The 22,935-nt window shown below is 59.0% G+C and overlaps 1 protein-coding gene across 1 annotated transcript in view; it reads right to left on the bottom strand.

Annotated features, from left to right (window-relative positions):
• Positions 1-22,935, bottom strand: part of MYO15B (myosin XVB) — a gene marked incomplete at its 5' end in the record, with an annotated part of 30,774 nt that overhangs the window by 2,158 nt on the left and 5,681 nt on the right. Inside the window, 47 exon segments of the mRNA XM_081218642.1 lie at positions 19-96; positions 199-293; positions 386-501; positions 601-674; positions 1,955-2,031; positions 2,432-2,504; positions 2,595-2,658; positions 2,827-2,990; positions 3,359-3,537; positions 3,647-3,758; positions 3,984-4,125; positions 4,196-4,314; positions 4,508-4,626; positions 4,760-4,835; positions 5,392-5,451; positions 5,675-5,787; positions 6,252-6,465; positions 6,578-6,665; positions 6,760-7,015; positions 7,092-7,196; positions 7,367-7,445; positions 7,670-7,864; positions 7,963-8,090; positions 8,239-8,337; positions 8,533-8,617; positions 8,743-8,807; positions 8,905-9,005; positions 9,248-9,409; positions 9,857-9,929; positions 10,144-10,322; positions 10,407-10,642; positions 10,746-10,841; positions 12,108-12,238; positions 12,452-12,509; positions 12,826-12,882; positions 13,373-13,462; positions 13,549-13,642; positions 15,678-15,892; positions 16,114-16,231; positions 16,655-16,779; positions 16,919-16,964; positions 17,054-17,169; positions 17,359-17,436; positions 20,301-20,426; positions 21,184-21,315; positions 21,567-21,662; positions 22,768-22,900. Coding sequence (XP_081074768.1) covers positions 19-96; positions 199-293; positions 386-501; positions 601-674; positions 1,955-2,031; positions 2,432-2,504; positions 2,595-2,658; positions 2,827-2,990; positions 3,359-3,537; positions 3,647-3,758; positions 3,984-4,125; positions 4,196-4,314; positions 4,508-4,626; positions 4,760-4,835; positions 5,392-5,451; positions 5,675-5,787; positions 6,252-6,465; positions 6,578-6,665; positions 6,760-7,015; positions 7,092-7,196; positions 7,367-7,445; positions 7,670-7,864; positions 7,963-8,090; positions 8,239-8,337; positions 8,533-8,617; positions 8,743-8,807; positions 8,905-9,005; positions 9,248-9,409; positions 9,857-9,929; positions 10,144-10,322; positions 10,407-10,642; positions 10,746-10,841; positions 12,108-12,238; positions 12,452-12,509; positions 12,826-12,882; positions 13,373-13,462; positions 13,549-13,642; positions 15,678-15,892; positions 16,114-16,231; positions 16,655-16,779; positions 16,919-16,964; positions 17,054-17,169; positions 17,359-17,436; positions 20,301-20,426; positions 21,184-21,315; positions 21,567-21,662; positions 22,768-22,900 — 5,437 coding nt within the window.

Genomic DNA, 22,935 nt, shown 5'->3' with positions numbered 1-22,935 from the left:
CTGTGTCCCTGTGCTCACCGTGAAAGTGTGGGTTTTGGTCTTGTACTCCACACCCCCGGGCAGGTGAATTAGGAGCAGGTGGGCTGCTTGTCCTTTCTGCCAAAGCAGGTACGGGGTCAGTACCCCAGTGGGCAGAGGCCCCAGCTCCCCCCACCCAGAGGGAGTCCCAGAACACCCAGCCGCCTGCACCGCCCATACCAGGAAAGCCTGCATTTCGCCTGGGGAGGGCAGCTGCCGGCGCCCCCCGTACTTGACTGTGCGCTGGAGGTGCTCCTGGCAGCTCTGGGCCAACTCTGCAGAGAGGAGCCAGGCTGGGGTCATGAGCATCTCCAAACCCCTCCCCAAGCAGCCGAGACCCCAGCCTGGAAGCCCCTCCCACCGGCACCTTGGCTCAGGGCCGAATGCTGCAGAAACTTGGTCACGTAGGGCATCAGCGAGGTTGACGGGGGAAAGTAGCCTGTGACGAGGCTGAGGAAAGTCCACCCTCGAGCGCAGAGTCTCCTGCAGGGCAGAGCCTGGGCTTTGGGCCGGCCGGGCAGCAGCACTTTGGGCTGCCCCCGGGAGGCCCGCCACCGACCCCCGCCCGTCCCCCACACTCACGGCCGGGGGTGTCCTGTGATCTGCTTGATGACCTGGCAGTAAATCTCATCCCTGAGGTTCTCCTCCTGGCACAGCTGTGGGGACAGGAAGGGCAGGGGGTAGTGGGTCGGGGGCAGAGCTGCAGTGCGGTGCAGTGCAGTGGAGTGAGGGATGGCGTGGGATCTGAAGTCAGCGAAGTCCTGCCAGTGGCTGTGGGCTGGGGGCCAAGTCAGGGTGACAGCCCACCGTCACCTCTCGGTCTTGGTCTCACTCGGCTTAATAACATCTGCACAACTGGCCACTCAACTAAGTCACCATCTTTACCTGCTTCCAGGCCGTGCTCGGCCCTGTCCTCTTTCTCTGGTCCCTCTGTCTTAGTCCTCTCTGCTGACCCCCTCATCTCCTTGACCTCTAAGGGCTGCGGTGCCCTTGGGCCTCTGTCTGCTGATGACTCCTGGTGCCTGCCTCCAGCCCAGACTTCTCCCACAAAGCCCAGACCCTCCACCTGGAAGACTGGGACTTCAGACTAAACGCGTCCCAAACAGATTCCTCCACCAGGCCGGCCCCGTCCTCACTCAGGCTTCCTTGGGGCGACCAGCATGGCTCTGGCCTAGGCCTCCGTGTCCCCCTCGGCCCCTCGCTCTCACCCCCCACGTGCACTTCATAGCAAACCCTGCTGCTGCCTCTGGGCCTGGGCCAACCATGTCTCACCTGGGATCGTGGCAGGAACCCTCTCCTTGCCCTTAAACTCCCAGAATCGCAAACCGCCAGAGCGACCCCACGAAATGTAAGCCACGTCTCTCTTCAAAACCCTCCAGTGTTGTCCCAGACCTCGAAAAATCCAAGTCCTGACAGTGGACCACAAGGTCTACCGTGACGCGGACCCACTGTTCCTCCTGGTCCACGCCTTCCACTCTCCCCCTTGTTCACTGGGCTCCAGCCACACTGGCCCTGCTGGGGCCGAGGCTCACCCCCGCCTCTGCCTGCATGCGTGCCCCCAGGCCCTGCCCCCATGCATACGTGCCTCACTCCCTGGCCTCCTTCAGGTCTCTGCTCCAGGGTCACCTTGTCACCAAGCCTTCTGCACTGTAGCAGCCCCTCCCCTGCTTTATCACTCCACGGCACTCTTTGCCCTGGACACGTTGCATCAGGGTTTACTGAGTGTCTCCTCTAACCAGGCTGTAAGCTCTGCAGGGACTTGGCCTGCTTGGTTCACTGCCCTGCCCCCAGCACGTAGGTGCTTGATAACTAATTTTGGATGCTTTGAATGTATAGTGACCAGGGGACAGGGGGTCCCGTGGAGGCCCAGGCAGGAGGACAGGAAGGGGCCCTCAGGGCTCACTGACTCCCCACAGCTTCCAGCTCACTCTCCTACCTTCAGCAGCCCATAGAGGAGATCCAGGTCGTTCTTGCCCCAGGGCTTGGACTGGTCCCCCATAAACTGCATCAGAGCTGCGGGCAGGATGAAAAGCACGGTGAGCTGGGCTGGGGGCCTGGCCCTGGCTCATGCTGTCGCTATGCAGGGCCATCTCATGCCTTGCTCTCAGAATGCGTGTGAGCCAGGCAGAGCAGCAGTCTCAGCTGCACCGATGAGGAGACAGGGTTCAGAGAGATTCTGTGGCCACCCAGGGCTACACCAAGCGCATAGCAAGCCAGACCCACCGCTGCCTTCCAGCCCAGACTCCACACAACCCACAGCCCCTTGGGCATGAGTAGAAGTGGGTGAGGGCCATGTGGTATAGGAGCCACCAGTGAGCTTCCCCGAGTCGGCGAACTCAAGGACAGAAGGCGACCAGGTGCCTGGGTCCCAGGCACTGCAGACATGGCGACCCAGGACACCGTGGCTACTTACCCTGGAAGCTTTCCACAGCCCGCCTGTTCACGTCCTCGTCACTGACGCTGATGAGTGATGCCTGGATGGGAGCCTGCGGCCAAAGAGGCTGGCTGTGGGTCTGGGGCCATGGGGGCCAGGGGGCAGGTCTGCTGTCCCGGCTCCTCCCCACCGTCCCCCTTACCTTGCTGTACTGCACCAGGCTGGCCATGGCCTTCCTCTCGGCATCTTCACCTGTCTGGCCCAGCCTGAGGGGGCGGAGGGGAGGACAGCCCTGCTTGCTTAGCCCTCCCACCCCCATCCCAGGCTGGGTAGGGAGGGTGCTAAGAGCCCTGGCCCAGTGGCTCTGAGCAGGGAGTGTCACACTTCAGGGACACTGAGGATGGGCAGGCATGGGGCGGGCCCAGGGCACTCACAGGGTCTGGGGCTTCCGGAAGTAGCGCAGGGCAAATTCCTGCATGGTGTAGTCGGAGTCTGTGGGCAGGGTGATGTAGGCCACAGACGGGGACAGGCTGGTGGCCAAGTTGTCACTGTGTGCCTGGCTCCAGGGGTGGGTGGGGAACTTAAGGGCACAGGAGACCTAGTGCCACCCGAGTGTCCCCGGCCTGTCCAGCAGCCCTGCCCAAGCCCCCACCCCAGCCCAACCCAAGAGAAGCAGGCAGAGCAGCTACAGTGAGCACACCACCAGAAGCCAGGAAAGTCAAGAGCTGTTTATTGAGCATCTTCCAGGTGGCGCTGAGTTAGCTACCATGAGGGCCACACAAGAGGCAGACAGCCCAGCCCCTGCCCGTAGGGAACTCACAGCCCTGCTGGGGAGACAGGACAAGAAATAGGGAGCGGGCAGAGAGGCGGCATCAGACCAAGCGCTGCCCACCAGGCGTGGGGTGGCCCTCCACCGCTCTGGGGCAGTCGAGCCCTTTCTTTCCTCGACTCCTAGGTAGGCCTTGCCTCGGCGTCTCCCGTCTTCCTCACCTCCGAGGCCTTATCCCACTCTCCGTGCTGCAGCTGAGTCTTGTGCCGGCCATTCCGCTGCTCCTTCGAGAAGGAAAAGTCCGGAGCAGCAGCCGGCTGCACTACGTCAGCAGGAAAGAGTCCGGAACGGCCCCCAGTGGAGCCAAACTGCCAGCCTGGGGGAAACACCCAAGCGTGGTGTCTCACCCCCCGGCTCCTCTGCCCCTGGAGGCTCCACCTCGTCTGCCCGCCGGGTGCCAGCCGCCCTGCTTGCCCCGGGGATACCTGGCTCCAGAGTGGCCACCGGCAACAGCTTGATGAGGTCCCCCCGTTGGAAGCTGAGGAGGCTGTGGTCGTCAGTGAGGTAGCTTCGCAGGGCAATGACGTAGCCGGAGTCCTGCAGGTGGGTGGGTGAGCTGCCAGCCTACTTATGACTCCGTCCTGCCTGTCCCACCTGCTCCCCCGTTGGCGTCACTCTCCACCAAGCGCCCCCAAGTTCCAGCCCCACCCCAGGCAGCTTGAAGGAGCTTGGCTGACGGCCCCGAGTCCAGGCAAACCAGACGGGGTACGACGCAGTGGTGCTGGAGGCCCCCCGCCCGGCGTCCTGCTGGCCCGCACTTGCCTTCTTGAGCTCGCTCAGGAGCAGCTCGACCATGGCCTTGATGGTTCCCGCCCGGACCGTGTGCAGCACCAGCTGTTCATTCTTCAGTGACAGCTCCAGGGTGGAGCCAGCCAGGCATTCTACTCCCAGCACCTCAGCAAAGCTGTGCAGAGGGTGGGGCGTGAGCTGGGGGCCGTCTCGCCGGCCCACGCCACACCCCAGCCCAGGCTCACCTGTACGAGCGGAGAGTCTTCAGCTGCTCGGGGTGGAAGCTGGGGCCTTGGGTCACCTTGAGCAGTCTCAGCCCCCGGTGGGACACAGCCAGCAGCTGCACATCACTGCCGCCCTCGCCCTGCCCAGAAGGTGGCTGGCTCATGGACAGGCTCCGGGCTCCCCGCCACCGTCCAAGACACCCTGGGGCTGCTCAGGCCAGTGCTGTTCTTCGTCAGTTCCACTGGGGCCCAGCCCACCCCCAGCTCTCATCCTGCTGCGGAAGGCCAAGCTGGCCTCCAGCCTTGGGCACTGCCATCCCCAGCCTCACTGACCGAGACGGGGAAGATGCGGGAGAAGTAATTGGCCCAGTTGTCCCTGGCGGCCACCACGATGCGCTTCTTGACACTGTCCTCAGCTGTGTTCAGGGAGTCCAGGCCCACCTCCAGGTCTCCTGTTGGGCAGAAATGGCCCCAGGCCGTCCTCAGGCTCCCTCACAGCGGGGACCCCAGAGTCTACTCCCTCCCTCTGGGCAGGCCCAACCCCCAGCACTCCAGCTCCCTGACTCCAGGGTTCCTGGACCCTACGCAGCAGATCTTTCATCCTGTGCCTCTCGTCCTGGGAGATCCGGATGCAAGACTCCGCAAAGGTGTCCCTCAGGATCTGGGGGCAAAGCCAGGCGGTCACCACCAGGTCCTGAGGCCACAACCCACCCCAGAAGCAGCCACGCGTGGAGGAAAAGCTGGAGAGCCCCATAGGCACGTGGGTGGAGCAGGGAGGGATGCCTGGCCTTCCAAGCCCCGGGCCACGTCCACCCAGAGCTCCCATCTGCCTCCCCCAAGCTGCCGGCACTAGTCGGGCTGCTGCTCCTCCATCAGCTGAGATAAGCTTCCCTGAAGGAACAGGACTTGGGGGAGTGGGGGTGGGCAGCTACTGTAGAACTGGGGAGAACAGACACAAGCATCTGGGAGCATCTAGAGGTGGCAGAGGGACAAGCACCAGCGAGCACCTTCTGTGTGCCAGGCCTGTGTTGGGTGCTGTATACGCTTTATTTTTAATCCTCGTCATAAATCAAAAATGGCCCTTATACTGAGGGATGTTGGGAGGATTAAATAAACGAAGGCAGGGCTTGAAACACACCAACGTCCCGCAACTGGGGCTGCTCTCCTGCCTGGGGTGGGGGCGGTCTGTACAGGCGCCGGGTAGGCTGGGCTCTCACCTGCTCACAGAGGAGCCTGAGGCAGTAGGGGTGGCTGAAGTTCTCCCGGGGGTAGAACACCTGGACGAGGGCAGGGGCGAGTGAGAGTGGGCCCGGACGGTGCCCCCCCAGCCCCCCTCCCGCCCCACCTCTGCCTCCCGGGCCGGAGGAGGTGGGGCTGGGGAAACAGCCCCCAGTGTCTGTGTGTGGAGAGGAGATGCTGGGGCCCCAGGCTGGTAGTCCTACAGCCAGTGCCCTGTCCCCGACCCAGAGAGGCCAGGCTGCGGCCCGCCCTCGAGCCCACCTCCTTGCGCAGGAACAACCTCCAGGGGGCGCTGGCGTAGGAGAAGCACACGCTGCCGGAGGGCACAAGCAGCTGGGTGGAGATCCCCAGGTCCCCCATGGGCTCCACAAGGCCTGGCGGATGGAGGGGCCGAAGGGCATCAGGCGAGGAGCTGCCCAAGCAGGAATGATGCGGGCACGGGGAGAGAAGACCCTCGGCCCACTAGGGCCCCACGTGGCCCAGCTCAGTCCACCTCCGCTGCCTCCCTCCCCCCGCTCCGTCCCATCTCCGGCCTCCATCTCCAGCCTCCCATGTTCCCTGCTGTCCCTGACATGTGTGGGCCCTCCCTGACCACGTCAGCGGGGTCACTAAACTCCTGACGAGGCCCACGCCCCGTGACGTCCCTCCATGCCAGACGGGCCCCAGGGGTGCCTGGGCCCTGCCCCACGCAGGAACGCGGAAGCTGGGGCTCCTCACCCACGGCTCCAAAGTCCGGAAGCGCAAGCAGCTGACCTCGGCCGTGAGCGCTGAGAGGCCCTTGGGAATCCTGCCCCCGCCCCCCACAAAGCCCACCACCCGGGGATGTGGGGTTTCTCACCGTGCGGCTCAGCTGGAGGGGTCGCTGGGTCGCAGGGTGGAGGCAGTGGGGGTGCTGGCGGAGGCGGGGGTCTCTGGGCAGTGGGTGGGTTCTGGCCAAACAGCTCTTGAAGGGGCCCCTGCTTCTCCTTGATGGAGTTGGAGGGCCATGGCTGGCCCTTGGGTCGAGGGGCCACAGCTGGTGGGGGGCCCTTCCTTGGGCTGGGGGACAGCGTCTGGGGAGGCAGAGGATACACCCAGGCTGTGACTAGCGGCCGGGTTTACCCCGGGGAGCCTCAGGAGGGCTCTGGAGCGGAGCAGCACGCTCTGGACAGGACGGGGCCTCACCAAGGGCAGCAGGGAGGCACCGCTGATCCCCAGCTTAGCCAGAGCCTCATCCTTAGGGTTGTTTTTCTTCAGGAAGATCTGGGGCTTCCTGAGAGAAGGAAGAGGTCAGGAGTCCACACGGTGACTCTGGGAAGCGGGCAGCCCCTGCCATCCTCCCCCTCCCCACCACCGCCGGGGTGCACCTGGGCGGCTCCACGGGCACGGGCATGGGGCCTGGGCGGCTCTGGTATATGCGGATGATGTTGCGGATCTCCCTGCTGGGCTCTGCCTTCCGGGGCTCAGGGTCCGAGCTACGCACCACGGCTCTGCCCTCGGCCGGCTGGCGACCACCGCTAGGCCCCACCTCTGCGGCTGGCTCAGCCTCAGCCTCCTGTGCAGCTTTGGCCCCATCTCGTGTCAGTGGCTTCTTCACTACTGGGGGAGGAGGAGGTGACGGCACTGACCAGAAAGAGAGGAAAGATGTGAGACCCTGTGCAGAACCACAAAGCCTGCCCCCACCCCCTCTCCCCACCACCTGCTCTCGGTCTCTCTTCTTCCGGCTCCTCCTCCTGCTCCTCCCGCTGGGGGATCTTCACCTTGGCCGGAGGCCTCATCGTCTTCACCTTGATCTGCTGCTGCCCTGTAAATGTCCCAGATGGCCCTCGCTATTACTCTCCACCTAGCCCACCCGTCTGGGCTCCTGGATAGGCCACACTGACCTAGAGGAATAGAGTGCACCCCGCCGTCTCCCGGCCAGGCCGGGGCGGTGGCTGAGTTTCTGTGTGGGATTGCCACCCCAAGGGCCCTCACCCAACTTCTGGAAATAGTCCCGTTTCTGCTGGAAGCTCTTGGGCCGCCGGGGCCTGTCTTCAGCCTCCTGTGAGGTCCCCTGTGGCAGGAAGGGAAAGAGAAGGAGCAGCCCTGCCAGACAAGTTGCCACTCACAGAGCAAACCCACTTGGATCCGTGGGGCTGGGGCCTGGCAGCATCTTTCCTGCATCTCCCCGCGCCCCCCACCCCAGGTCTCCCACTTCTGTGGCCTTGGAGCCTGCTTCCCCACCCCGGCCCTGCCACCTGCCTGGCCTCAGCTCTTCACCCTCAGGCAGGCACCTACCAATTCCAGCTCATGCTCTGGCTCCTTCTGGGGGGTGGGTGTCTTCTTGGGCTTGGGGGTGATGGCTGGGGGTGGAGTCACGGAGGCAGCTCCAGGGGCCTGGGCCTGGGCATGATGCTCCAGGGGCTGGCTCTGGCGCTGCTTTGCCTGTTGCTCCAGGGACAAGGTCATGGCCTGGGTGGTCATCTGCTGGGCCTGATGGGGGAAGGGTGGTGTGCCAGGTAAGAGCTGGCCTAGCCTCGCCACACAGATCTGTACCCACTAGGCAATCCACGGGCCCTGCCCATCCTCACCAGGATCAGCGCCTGCTGGTTGATGAAGTTCTGCTGTTGGACTGCCAGCTGCCTCGCGTCCACACTGGGAAGGAGGGGCTGTGGCTGTGGCTGCGGCTGCGGCTGCGGCTGCGGTGGCACCACCATGGCTGGGGGTATGGCAGGCAGTCAGGGTGGATGAGCGCCATGGCTGAGCTCCCAGCCCTCTGCCCACTGTGCCCTCTAGGCCTCAGGCAACACCCTCCCTCCTCCAGTCCCTCCCTGAGAAGGGACCCAGTGGCTATAGTCCAGCCTTACCTGGCATGGCGGGGACCGCCCCCATTGCTGGCATCATGGGCATGGGTGCAGGCATCATGGCTGGCTGGTATCCGGGCATCTGCATCATCCCTGAGTACACTGAGGGAACAGGGCCCCCCCTGGTCAGTCCCTACCTGGGCCCACATCCTCCCTTTAGCCCCAGGCAAAGAGAAGAGTACGGGCCACCAGGGTGCTGGCCGGAGCTCTGATTGCAGCTGTGTGGGGATCCCAGGCCATGCTTGCCTGTGTTGCTGGGCAGGGAGGCTCTGGATGGGTGCTCAGCCCCGCACTCACCCACGGGATAGCTGCCTTGCTGCATGGGCCCCATGGCGCCCCCTCCCTTCATGCGGTCACTCAGAGCCCTGCGTTGCTGCAGATCCTGAAGGGACAAAAGTCACAGGTCCCAAGGTCAGAGCTAGAGCCCTAGGAGGGATGGGAGGGGCAGCAGAGGCCCCGGGGGCATAGGGGCAGCAGTGGGGTGGGGTCTGCGTGCAGGACACTCACGCTGAGGCACGGGGAGAAGAGGTGGTCCAGGAAGCCATCCAGACTCCCTGAGGTCCGGGACTCACCTGTGGAGGGTTGCCGTCACCTGCCTGGGGTGTGGGGCTTCTGGCACCCCCGTTCCCAGCACTCTGCCAACCTCAGTGTGCCCACTCCCAGCCTTACCTGTGTGACCCCTGCTGGGCAGAGGTAGGGCTGGGCCTGGAGGGGGGCCTGGGGGCAGTGAGGGGGCCTGGATGCCAGGGGCCGGGGGGATGTCCTCGGCTCTGCAGGACATAGTGGGCCCAGATGAGGAGGTGCCCTGGCCGGGAGGTTCCCAGGTTGAGGCAAGGTATAGAAGCTGCTGTAGGGGTCATCCCCCTGCCGTGGGCGAAGGCTTGGGGGCGGGCGGGCGGGCTGGGCCTGTGGCAGCACCTGTGAACCCCCGCGGATGACAGGGTGGCTGAGGGGGTCACCTACGACAGGATAGTGACAGGAGCAGGTCAGGGGTGCTGTGGGTGGCACCTACAAACCACGGGGGGCGATTGGGTAGCTGTGGGGACCAGCCGGGTCCCCCAGATCCTCGGTCCAGCCGATCAGGTCCAACACGAAGTCGCAGCCAGCCAAGTCCTGCCAGGAGTCCTTAGAGTGCAGTGACACAGACCAGCCACGCGGGGGCGGATCCAGGCCTCTGGGTGAGACAAGGGCATGTAGCAGATGGTGGTCGGCCAGGTGGACGACCATCCGGAAGGGACAAGGACCTGAGGGTGGGCTGGGGGGAGGGGGTGGTGGAAGGGGACAGGAACCTGGCTGAGGACCCAGTGCGACTCACAGCCCTCTACTTCTACATTGGCCCTGATGCATTTATTCATTCAATTTGATGAGAATCTGGACCAGATCTAGCAGGTATACTCTCTACTTGCTCTCCGTCTTGAATCTACTGTCTGGACCCTGCCCACCTACCCCGACCCCTCGCCCCCATCCCGCCACCCGGGGAGCAGGCTTTCGCCTTGGGCCTGCAGGAGCAGCCGCAGGAGGTGCTTGGTGGGAGAGTGGGCTGGGAGCATGAGGAAAACCAGGAGGCAGACGGGACAATGGCCAGTGTGGGCGGCACTCGCCCATCCCAGGCCCTGCACACCTGCTCTGCAGAATCCGCCCAGCGAGTTGCTCCCCTGTGGTCCAGGACTCCACCTCGGCCGAGTAGCTCTCCTCTGCAGGGACGAGGGGTAGGGGCAAGAGTGAGGGACAGCAGGGTCCACCCAGACAGGAAGGGAATACTGTCCCATGGCGGTTCCGAAAGCAGGAGAGCAGGGAGGTCAGGGTCACATCGGGAGGGCTGAGGCGGGAAGGGGGTCGAGGGAGGGCGAGAGTGCCGGGCAGGCCCCACTGTGGGCCTGGGGAGGCCCGAGAGGAGGCAGGCGTCACCGGTGAAGGTGAAGACATCCAGCGCCATGCGGCCCCGCCTCCATCCGGCTGTCCACTCGAGCTGGGTGGGTGGGTGGGCCCGCTCGGACCCAGGGGCCTGCTGCGTCTGCTCCAGGGCTCCCAGCAGCTTGTGCTGGCACAGTGCTGCCATGCCCCCGGGGGCCTGGTCGGACACAAATCTGCGGGCACAGCACAGGGCTGCCGTGGGTACGGGGTGGCCCTCTGAGCACACCCATGGGGCCCCCACCTGCCTGGCCCCTTACTTGAGCAGCGGCTTCTGCAGCGTGGACACTGGGGGGAAGGCACTGAGCAGAACAGCCAGGAGGGCCCAGCCGCGCTGGCTCTGCTGCTCGTCTGGGTTGTGCCAGAGCTGGGCTGCGAGCTGGCTGAAGAGCTCGTTGCGCAGCCCCGGCCGGCGCTGCCCCTGCCGCACCAGATACTGGCCCATGGTCTGCTCCTGCCAGGGCTCCAGGGACCCGTCCCCCAGGAACCGCAGCATCTGCAGACACAGAGCAAGGGGAGGCAGGACGTGAGGGGCTCCCGGTGCCCGGCCAGCACCCCTTGCACGGGCCCACCCTGCCCCTCCCCAGTGTGTCACTCACCACCTTGTTGATATCCAGGGCATGCTGAGGGTTCTCATTGTCCAGCCGGGTCAGGGGTTTGGTCAGCAGCTGCCCAGGTCTGGGTAGGGTTGGCTCCTGCAAGGAAGGAGGGCAACACGGCGCCTGAGCAGGGGCTGGTGTGTGCTGACCTGCCAGACACAGCCCCGGGGGAGCCCCAAGGGAGCACGCGCCCTGCGAGAGGAAGAGGGGCTGGTGAGGAAAACCATCTTAAAAATACATCTCTGGGGGCTTCCCTGATGGTGCAGCGGTTAAGAATCCGCCTGCCAGTGTAGGAGACACGGGTTCGAGCCCTGGTCCGGGAAGATCCCACATGCTGCGGAGCAGCTAAGCCCGTGGGCCACAACTGCTGAGCCTGCGCTCTCTAGAGCCCGCGAGCCACAACTACTGAAGCCCGCGTGCCTGGAGCCCGTGCCCCGCAACAAGAGAAGCCACCGCAATGAGAAGCCTGCGCACCGCAACGAAGAGTAGCCCCCACTCGCCGCAAATAGAGAAAGCCGTGTGCAGCAACAAAGACCCAACACAGCCATAAATAAATAAATAAATAAATAATTTTATTAAAAGAAAAATACAGCTTGGGACTTCCCTGGTGGTCCAGCGGTTAAGAGTCCACGCTCCCAATGCAGGGGGCCCAGGTTTGATCCCTGGTCAGGGAACTAGATCCTGCATACCACAACTAAAAAAGGTCCTGCATGCCGCAACTAAAGATCCTGCACAGGCAACGAAGATCCCGTGTGCCGCAGCTAAGACCCAGCACAGCCAAATAAATAAATAAATAAATTTTTAAAAAACCTCTCAATCACTCTTTCTGATTAGAAAACTAAAGCTCATGCATGCAGAAAACGCAGAAAACTCAGAAAACACGGAAAAGGATGAAGAATAAAAACCACCATTAACATTCCACTGCCAGATATAACCACAGTTAACATTTTCGCCTCCTTCTTTCTAGTCTTACTTTCTACGTGTAGGTACACACATCATCTCCCCACCCTCCTTGTTAACAAAATTGGGATCATACTCTACGTGCAGTTTTGAATCCTGCTTTTGTTGCCAACACTGTAGCCTGGACACTTTGCCTTGTCATTCAACATGCTTTAACGACATGGTTTCAATGGCAGGGCAGTGCCGCAGGTGTAACAAAGGTGTGGCACTGCAGATAAGTAACCAGGAACACGTTTAGGTTCAATGGATTTTCCGAGCAACGCAGTTGCATCCACAGCCCCGCAACAGGAGAGGGAGGAGGGGACTGGAGACAGAAGAACAGACACAGCTTCTGCCTGACGGGGGCTAACGCCTGGGGAGATACGAGCATCAGCCGTGTACAGCTAAGGCCTGGGGGCCCACCTGAAAGCCGATGGAGATGAAGCTGGAGAAGGGGAATTGGTCGATGTCGGGTGGGAGGGTCAGGCTGGGCCGTGCGGGAACTTCCGGGGGCATGGCCTCCGTGATGCTCTCGGCCAGGGTGTGCTGACGGCCTGGGATGACATAGGCGGCAGCCCAGAAACGCCCAGGTAAGGCGCCTGGCTCTGGCGCCGCCTCCACCTCTCAGCATCAGCCCCCAGCTCCAGTGCAGAGGGAGCCGGGCAGTGAGCTGGGGGGACCCAGAGCATCAGAGGGAGGGACCACAGGGACAGAGCCTCCGCCCAGGAGAGGGGGTCATGGCAAGAGCAATGCCCATCAGGACTCACCTTCCGCTGTCTTCAGCATGACAGCCAGCTCAGCCGGGATCTCCAAGCGACCCAGCTCCTAGCAGGAAGGAGCAATTAACCAGGAACTAAGGGAAGGGGCATAGGAACCCAGGGGTCCTCCTCACCCCCAGGGCTGTAAGTTTCCCCTCCAAAGACCAAGGATTCTAGTCCTGGACACTCAAACAAATAAAGCCTCCAGAGCCCCCAGAGGGAAACCAAGGGCACCCCAGGCCTCTTCTTGGGGGGCACAATGGATGGGCCTGAGGGACAGGACCCATCTCGGCACCCCTGGGACCCCACGCTCCCCCTCAAGCCAGGCCAGGTTCAGCAGGCTCACAACCCAGCAGACACCCTCCAGCTTCCAGGCCACCTACCATGCTTGGCGCCTTCTTGGAGGCCCCGACGCTGTGCCAGCTGTACCGATGCCCAAGCTGTTGGGGGAGATGCAGGAGGAGATGATGCCCCCGTGAGGTGTCACCAGGAGCTCCCTAGAGGCCCCTCCCCCACTCAGCAGTGCAGCTGCCCCCTCCTCCTCCCAGGAGGGCCCCACGCCAGTGGAGGAAGGGGAGCAGATCCGGGGGGCCAGCTGTCTGCCCCCAGCCCTCCAGAGCCCTCACTAGCCTTAGCGCTGTGGCTGTCTCTTCCCGTCTGCCAGGGTACCGGGAAGAGGAGGGAAGAAGGGAAGGAATGGTCCCAGGGGACAAAGTCCAGACAGGGAGGGGCCAGAGAGAGGGGCAGTATGTGGGCATTGACCTTTGAGCTGCTTTATGGCCCTCAGATTGGAGTCACTGGGCAAGAGGGGAACAGTCCAAGGGAGGCCTGGAGGAGATGGGAGGCACCCCCAGCCAGCAGGGGAGAGTCAGGCCCTGGCAGTGGGCAGGCATGAAGGAAGGCGACGGCCTCCTGGAGGCCCCAGGCTACCCTGGCCAGGCAGAGGGGGATGGAAGGAGCTCCACCAGCAATGGTCTCCGAGGCCTCGGTCCTTCTGCGGCTGCACTTGGAGGGTGGACGCTGTCGGGATTTGGCCAACGTGGCCGGCAAGGCTGCCTGGCTTCTCCCCTGAGCTGCCCGGGGCAGGACCCATCCATGTGCTTCACCTGCCCTCTCCGCTGTCTCCGGAGCAGGTGCCGGCCCGCCAGCAGGATGGTGTTCAGCTGCCCCAGAGCTGCCCGCCGCCGGAGGTACCACTTCCTGCAGGCCGGGAAGGGGGTTGGTGAGGAGTCCAAACTCACACCCGATACCTGAATCCTCCAAGCCAAGACATGAATGTAAAATCGGACCCCAGTGAAGCCCCCGGCTGCCTAAGGGAAGCAACAGGGAAAGGACACGACACTTTGAAAGACCAGCAGGTAAACTGAGATGCTGTTGTGCCCAAGGGATCAAGATCTGGGACTCTGGAGCTGACCACCAGGGCTCGTTCCCCTACTGTTTAGTCACTGCGGTCTTGGATAAGTTACTTTACCTCTCTGGGGGTTTTTTGCTTTTGATTTTTGGCCACGCCGCATGGCGTGTGGAATCTGAGTTCCCCGACCAGGGATCAAACCTGGCCCTGGCAGTGAAAGCGCTGAGTCCTGGACTGCCCTAGTGGTGCAGTGGTTAAGAATCCTCCTGCCAATGCTGAGGACACGGGTTCGAGCCCTGGTCTGGGTAGATCCCACATGCCACAGAGCAACTAAGCCCATGCGCCACAACTACTGAGCCCAAGTGCCACAACTACTGAAGCCCACGCGCCTAGAGCCCATGCTCCGTAACAAGGGAAGCCACCGTAATGAGAAGCCTGTGCACCGCAACGAAGAGCAGCCCCTGCTCGCCACAACTAAAGAAAGCCCACATGCAGCAACGAAGACTCGACACAGCCAAAAATAAATAAATAAATAAATTCCAAAAGAAGAAAAAAAGCAGGCAGAGGACTTGGCCAAGAAGTACATGAAAAGATGCTCAACATCATTAGTCATTAAAGAAATGCAAATCAAAACCACAATGAAATACCACCTCACACCCACTAGGATGGCTATAATTTAAAAAGCAGAAAATAACAAGTATTGGCAAGGATGCAGAGAAATTGGAACCTTCACACATTGCTGGTAGGAATATAAAATGGTACAGCCACTGTGGAAAACAGTTTGGCAATTCCTCAAAAAGGTAAAGACAGAATTACCATATAACTCAGGGTTTCCACTCCCACATAAAGACCCAAAGGAACCAAAAGCAGAAACTTGAACAGTTACTTGTACACTTGGGTTCATAGCAGCCTTATTCGCAATAAGCCAAAAGGTAGAAACAACCCCACATGCCCACTGACAGATAAGTGGATAAACAAAATGCGGTCCATCCACACAATGGAACAATGTTCAGCCATAAAAAAGACATGAAGTTCTGACACATGTTACGACAGGGACGAACCCTGAAAACACTATGCTTAGTGCCAGATGTAAAAGGAATTTGTATGAGTCAACTTAGACGGCATATCTAGAATAGGCAAATTCACAGAAATGGAAAGTGTACTGGAGGTTACCAGCGGCTGGAGGGAAGGGAGTGAGGCTTCCTTGCTGAATGGGTATAGAGTTCCTGCTGGTGATGAAAATGTTTTGGAAACATATAGTGGTGACGGGTGCCCCCTTCTCCGAGGCTTCCCTGGTGTCCACGGCACTGCCTTCATTTTGTTCTCAGTCCTTAAACAATCCCCTTTGGGGCGACTGGCAGCTGGGTGACTGTCTGCATCTGACTCCCCAGCTAGCCTGGAAGGTACCATCTCTGTGCCTGTGTGAAGATGCTGGCACCTTCCTCCCTGTGTTGCCAGCATCTGGCCCAGGGTAGATGGAGAAGATGGTCAACCAACAGCTGCTGGATGGATGAGTGAAGACGGGCAGTGAAGGGTGAGTGGGGCTGGAGCTAATGAGGTGAGAAGGGCGAGGGGAGCATCGCAGGACCACGAAGCCCAAAGAGCCTGGAGTGTAAAAGTCCAGCCTACATCGAGGCTGGAGAGGTAGGCAGGGCCTCACACAACCTGATTCACGCTTTTAAAAGAGTATTCTTGCTGCAGAGTGGAGAATAGACTAGAAAAAAGAACAGTCAAGGAGTCAAGACCGCAGGTTTGACTGGCCTAGCAGATAATGAGCTTCCCGTGGCTGGGGGTATTCAAGCAGAGATGGCATGGTGGGAATGCCAGCAAGGAGAGTCCAGTGTTGATGGGAAGCAGGCAGACTAGCCTTGAGGCCCTACGCACCCCCGACCCTGCACCACCACCGTGAGGAGGCCTACAGTCTCGCCCCACTCTGCACACCTGGCCTGGAGCCCACGCACGCGAATCCGTGGTAGGAGGCGAAGGCGTTGACAGGAGAGGCTGGTGCAGAGGCCTCGGTGCAGGGTGAGCAGGACCTGGGCGTGCTGCTGGGCCCGGTGCCGCTCCAGCTGCTGCCAGCCCAGCTCCCGCAGTAGCACCTGGGGGCAGAGGTTTGGGCTGGGGACCACCCTGCCCTTCTCCCGAGGCCTCAGCCTCCTCCCTTCTGCCGGACAATTGATTCTACTGGGGTGCCCGGGACACCCGGCCCACTCCATCTCCCCACCACCCAGAGGGACCACCAAATCATGAGTTGGTCCCAGAATGTTCCTCCCACTTTCCAGCCATACCTGCTGCTTCCCTGCTCATACACACCACCCACCTGCGTGGCTCCCAGGTGACAGAGGGGTGACTCAGCCCCGAACACCTGGTTCAGGATGGCGCCACATCTTTCCCGGTCAGAGAGCTCTTCCTGTCCCTCTGTCCCCAGGGCCCGGAACCTGCCCCAGGGACGGAGAACCTTGGGGAGGTCGGAACAAGCACAGCAGGACCTCCCTCTACACTCATTTGACCCTGAACCCCTGGGGGTCTATTCAGTCTATAAGTCATTCAACAATGATTTGGAAAGCACCTACTATGTGCCAGGCACCCAGGAGAGTTTTGTTGAGAGGAGGAGGGGCGGGTGAATGCACAGAGGCGTGGAGAGGAACAGTGAAAGGAGATGCAGATGGAGGGAGAGAAGGGGAGACAGAGAGAATGGAAGGAGGGAGGGTTGGACGTCAGGCCCAGGGTCCCTAGGAAAGTGTGTCCATCCCCCGCTCCCGAAAAAGCCCCAGGTCCGCCAGCCACTCCAGGGGGCCTTCCTAGTGAGCCCTGGCCCTGAGGTGCCTGTGCCCCGGGCTGCCCGTATCCTGGGCCCCTACCTGGTCAGGAAGGCCTGGAAGGGCACGCGAACAGGGAAGTTGGCGCTGCGGGTACACACGGCCTCCAGGATGCCCGCCTGGCGCAGTTGCTCTGCCACGTGACCCATGTCAAAGAGGCCCGGAAGCTGTGGCCACGGGGCAGAGCCACGGAGAGCTGAACTGAGGGGCTCAGAGCTGTGGGGAAGGTGGGGCAGGGCCGAGGAGGGCTGAGGGGGGCGGGGCAGGGGCCGGAGGGCTCTGGCGCCAGGTGCTGGGAGAGCTCACCTTTCCCGGGTTGGGGTTGAGGCACTGGATGAAATAGACGTGGCTCCTGGTGGGTGGAAGGGGCGGTCACTTGAGCACAGACCGGCCCCTCCATTCAAACTCCCTGGGGTTGAGTGTGGGGGGCCCTATTCTCACCTGCCCAGCTGGGCTAGGAGGTCCCCCAGGGAATGCTGGAAGCGAGAGGCCAGCGTGGGTTTGCCTGGTCCTTCCCCAGACTTGGGCTCTGCTTCCTGGAACAGGCTACCCACCAGCTGTGGGGTGAGAGGGGGCCAAGCCAGCTCACCTGGGCCTGTCCAGCCTGCCCCTCACCCCGACCCCCAGGGAGCCAGGGGGGGCCGGCCAAAGGTTCAAGTTGCCAGGGGCTTGAAGGCCAGCTCCTTGGGCAAGGCTGTCCGGGTGGGGAGGGCAGAATGGGGGGACAGGGGGGCCGGCAGGGGCACCTGGAGCTGGCTCTGGGCAAGCATTTCCACCACAGCAGGGTCAAGATGATCCTTGTTTCTGTTTAAAAACTTGTGAACCTGCAAGAGATAATGTGGGGTGGGGGGAGGGGAAGCCAAGGAGAGAAGGCTAGGTATGGAAGCCAGTCCCTTTGCAAAATAATCCAGCCTCTCCCCTCTGAGTTATAAGGCCACCTTTGACACAACACTGTAAATCAACTATACTTCAATAAAAAAAAATGTTTTACAAAGGCCCCCTTTGAAGTTGGACTCATCTCACACCACGTACCAAAATTACCTCAAAATGAATGGGTCAAAGACCCAGATATAAGACCTGAAACTATAAAACTCTTAGAAGAAAACAAAGGGAGAAAGCTTCATGACATTGGACTTGGCAATGATTTCCTGAATATGACACTAAAAGCACAGGCAACAGAGGAAAAATAGATAAACTGGATTTCATTAAAACGAAAAACTTTTGTGTATCAAAATACAGTACTAAGAGGGTGAAAAAGACAGCCCACAAAATGGGAGAAAATATCACATATAAGGGTTTAATATCCAGATTATGTAAAGAACTCCTACAACTTAACAACAACAACAAAATAAAACAACTCAATTCAGGACATCCCTGGTGGCACAGTGGTTAAGGATCCGCCTGCCAATGCAGGGGGCACTGGTTCGATCCCTGGTCCAGGAAGATCCCACATGCCGCGTAGCAACTAAGCCCACGCGCCACAACTACTGAGCACACATGCCGTAACTACTGAAGCCCACGCGCCTAGAGCCCGTGCTCCACAACAAGAGAAGCCACCACAATGAGAAGCCCGTGCAACGCAATGAAGAGTAGCCCCTGCTCGCTGCAACTAGAGAAAGCCTGAGTGTGGCAACGAAGACCCAAGGCAGCCAAAAATAAATAAATAAATAAATAAATAAATAGACCCCAAACCAACTGAATTCAAAAATGGGCAAAGGACTTGAATAGATATTTCTCCAAAGAAGATACACAAATGGCCAAGAAGCACATGAAAAGATGCTTGACATCATTAGTCATTAGAGAAATGCAAATTAAAACCACAATGAGATACCACTTCACACCCACTAGGATGACTATAATTTTCAAAAATGGAAAATAACAAGTATTTGCAAGGATGTAGAAAAACTGGAACCCCCCATACATTGCTGGCGGGACTATAAAATGGTGCAATCACTGAGGAATAGCTTGGTGGCTCCTCAAAAAGGTAAACATAGAACTATCATATGATCCCGCAATTCCACTTCTGTGTATACACCCCAAAGAATTGAAAGCAGGCACTCAAACACTTACTTGCACACCCGTGTTCACAGCAGCACTATTCACAACAGCCAAAAGGTGGAAACAATTCATGTCCATCAGCAGATGAATGGATAAACAAAATGTGGTCTCCACATACAACGGAATATTATTCAGCCATAAAAAGGAAGGAAATTCTGACACACGCTACAACATGGATGAACCTTGGAAGCATTATGCTTAATGCAATAAGTCAGACACAGAAGGATTTTGTGTGTGTGTGTTATGATTCCACTTACATAAGAATAGGCAAAAAAAAAAAAAAAGAATAGGCAAATTTATAGATACAGAAAGTAGATTAGATATTACCAGAGTCTGAGGAAGGGGGAATTGGAGCTTAGTGTTTAATGGGTAAGTTGTTTCTGTTGGGGCTAATGAAAAAGTACTGGGAATGGATAGCAGTGATGGTTACACAACACTATGAATGTACTTAAAGACACTGAAATGTACACTTAAAAGTGGTTAGAATGGGAAATTTTATGTTGTGTATATTTTACCACATTTTTTTAAAGGCTGCCTTTGTCACATACCCAGTTCTTGGTTACACTTTTGGGTCTGTTTATTGGGTTTTCAATTCTGTCTCATTGATGGGTCTGCTCCTTATCAATACCATACTCTTTTAATTACTAGAGCTTTAAAATATGTTTTAATATCTGATAGAGCAAATTCCTCCATAATCATTTGCTTTTTATATCTTATTAGCTATTCTTATGCATTTATTTTCCATATAATACTTCAGAATAATTTTGTTAAAATCCACCTCTCCTTCTCTCATAAAAGCCCCATTGGAGTATTGTCTAGAATTACATGACTTTTCTAGATTAACTGGGAAAGAGTGAACAATATAGGGCTCCCCAATAGGAATGTGGCTTTTCCCTCCATTTTTAAGTCTTCTTTTGTGACCTTCAATACAATTTTATAGTTTTCTTCAGTCAATCTCCTTCTGTTTCTTCCTTTTTTCTTTTAGATGTGATTTTTTTTGAGGGATAATTGACATACACTCCTTGTGTTTCACGTGTGGATAACTCCTGTGTAGTTTGTATGTTTTCTTCTACAACCAGAGCATGTCACCTCCTCCAGGAAGCCTTACCTGACTTGCCCCACCTCAAACCAGTCACCTGGTCCTAGCCTTTAAACCAGGCCCCCTCCCCTCAGCAACTCTCCTCCTGGGTAGGTGTGCAGTAGTCATGAAACTCATAAAGGGGAGAGGAGAATCCCTTCAGTGAGCACCTAGTATCTGCCAGGCACCTGACCCGCCATTTCCATGTAATTGCATTAATCCTCAGGGCAATGCTATAGGATGGACTCCTATTCCCATTTTACAGATGAGGAAATGGAGGCTCAGAAGGAGAAGTAGACTGCCTGAGGTTATCTATCAGAGCCAGGTCCCATGCATACACTCTGCCCCTCTTGGTCTGGAGGGCCCCAAGGCCTTGACCCTCCCCACCCCATAATGCCCACCCAGAACTCAGTAAGTCATGCATTAGGTGAGGCCAAGGGCCCAGGTGGGGACAGATGGCCAAGCCTTGGAAGGGGCCTCCCCACACCTACCCCTCTCACCTGTCAGGTGACTTCCCAGGGTCACATTGCCCTCGCTGGTTCACCCTGATACCTGGTAGGTGACGGTCCCAGCGTAATGCCGCACGGTGAAGATGGGAAGGGGCAGCTGGGGCTTGGTGTAGCGCGGGTGGTCGCCGTGGTGGTAGTGGCACTTCTGCAGGAAGGTGTGGTCCGTGGCCTGATAAGAGGAAGAGCTTCTCAGGCCTTTGCAGGTGCCGTTCCCCTGCTGGGACTGTGCTTCCCTCCCGTGCCCCCCAAAACCACAGGCACTGAACAGAAGGTGAGCTTTGGTTTTGGTCCCCAGACTTCTTTTTCAGGAAGAGTCACTCCATATCTGAGTCCTTATAAAGGGCACAGCTTCTATCCCAGGGACTATTTTGAACAATTGGTTCCCATCTGAGAAAAAACACAGTAGCCTTGTATACCTCAGTCAATAAGATTTGGCGGCTTAGAGGACCCTTGATGAAATCATTTAAAAGAAATGGGGCTAGGGGAACTTTAAGGCAGATTTAGCAATCACTCCTGGGAGTCTGGTCTCACAGTTACATGTGTTTCTGAACAAGTCTTTCAAAGATACTTCTAAAAAGCCATCCGGTAAGAGATTATTTTATAGTGCTAAGGAACTTATAACAACAAATACTTGGGGAAACCCTCACAAGCCCCTCATGGGGCCTGCACAGTCCCCACCGCCCTGCCCCTCAGGCACAACTGTCCCCCTGCTGCAGTGAGGACTCTTGGAGAAGTCGGGAATCTCACTCAGGATCACCCAGAGACAGGATTTGAACCCAGTTTGGCCGCTGCCTTCCCAAGCTGTGCTGAGGGCCTGTGGGCAGGGTCCCAGGACCTCAGCACTTTATTGCTCCCCTGGGAGTTCCTGCTGGCTCTGGCCTGGCCACCAGGGTCCCCACTCCTTGTCCCCAACACTGGGGGCTCACCTGGGACAGCCATGTCTGGGCATCCAGGATACTCAGGAGGCTGTGGGGCTGGTCTACCAGGAGGTCCAGGCAGGACTCCTGCGGAGGCTGGGGGATGGGCACCCAGGGCAACAACTCTCGCCGACACTCCTCCTGGGAACAGCCGGCATTTAGTTTACAGAGACCACCCATGTTCATGGGGGGACCTCATCTGAGCCAGAGCAAGGATGGCCCTCCCACTTTACAGATGAGTAAACTGAGGCTCAGAAGGACTAAGACGGCCCATAGCAAGGGAGCTTTGGGGCAGAGCTCTCGGTGTAGTGCCTTCTCTTTACCAGGGATGGCCTCGGTTCTGGGAAACAGCTGGGTGTCCCCCTGCCACCTCCATGCGCAGCTCCCCATACCTCCTCCTGGGCCAGAAGCATCTGGCTGGAGAAGAGCTGCAGGCGCTCGCTGGCGAGATTGTTGCACAGCTGCTCCAGGCCGTTGACCCGCAGTGCCTGGGTGGGGGGGGCGTGTGGGCAGTGAGGTGGGCACCCACACGAGGTGGGGGCACAGGGCAGCTGGTCGGGGGGCTAGCACACAGGCCTGGTGCCCTTCACCCCCTCCCACAGCTGCCCCCATTCTCCCCAGCACTAGGCGGGAGTGGTGCCCTAGGGCTGATGACGCCTCCTCCAGGGACAAGTCCAAAGATCCTGGCACAGCATGCAGGCTGCCTCAGCTCGATCATGCTTCCTCCCTCCAACGACCCACACCCCTGCCCTCTGCCTCAGCACCACTGTGAGCCTTTGGGCCTCTGATCACAGACATCCTGTGGTCTAGAAGGCACCTCTTGCTACAGCCTAACTCGCTGGCTATCAGAATGCCACATCCTCGTAAGCAGAGCTCCAGGCTGCCGCCTCCAAGAAGCCTTCCAGCATCCCTCCTGTTGGAATTACAGGCTCCTTCCTCTGTGCCCCTCGGCACTTTCCTAGTAAGCCCAGCAGACCCCCCGCTTCGTGTAGCTTTGCACAGAGTTCTGACATGTTCTAAAATACACACAAGAGCACGCAGGTGCATACATGCACACACACACACAGGTGCAACGGTCATCCCCCTCCTCAGAGAGCGGACAGTCACCAAGGACACACTGGAGAGGAGGAGAGAGCAGGGGACAGGGAACAGTGCCCATCCAAGGACTGAGGTGGGGGCCACCTCCTCTTGCTCTCACCCCTCCTCCCTGCCTTGAGGAAACAGGATGCTCTGGAAAGGGGTGAAGAGCTTATGAAAAACTCAGTGTGATTTGGGGGATTCCCTCTCTTCCCTCTCCTCTGGGTACACAGGAGGCGAGGCTGACCCATCCGAGGGTCTTTCATTGTCTTAAGGCTCCTGTGAGACTCTGCAAGGCCAAGCAGGCAGAACACTCCAGAGCCGACGTCAGGGTTGGATAGGGCTGGATAGGGCAGATGGCTGTACCTATGGAGCACGCAGCTGTCTCGTGGACCATCTTATGGCCAGAAAGGCAAGCAGCACACGAGCACCCCCACAAAGGGAAGCTGCTGGGGTCCCCAGAAATAACCAGGATGAGGTGGGCACCTCGTCCTGGGCCCCACCCCCAGGGGTGACCTCAAAGCCGTAGACGTCGACGACAGTGACAGTGACCACGCTGCCTCCCTCCCCGGGGGGTGCCAGCCGCACATTGGTTCTCCTCAGAAGCCAGGTGAAGAGCCGCGAGTACAGGGCCTTGGCCAGGGCGTCCCTGTGGGCATGGTGAGTGAGCCTCGCGCAGCAGGG

Source organism: Mesoplodon bidens, assembly GCF_964165515.1.
Source record: "Mesoplodon bidens genome assembly, chromosome: 19".
Lineage (NCBI taxonomy): Eukaryota > Metazoa > Chordata > Mammalia > Artiodactyla > Ziphiidae > Mesoplodon > Mesoplodon bidens.
The sequence above is the reverse complement of the archived record's forward strand: the minus strand, read 5'-3'. Positions and strand labels throughout refer to the sequence as shown.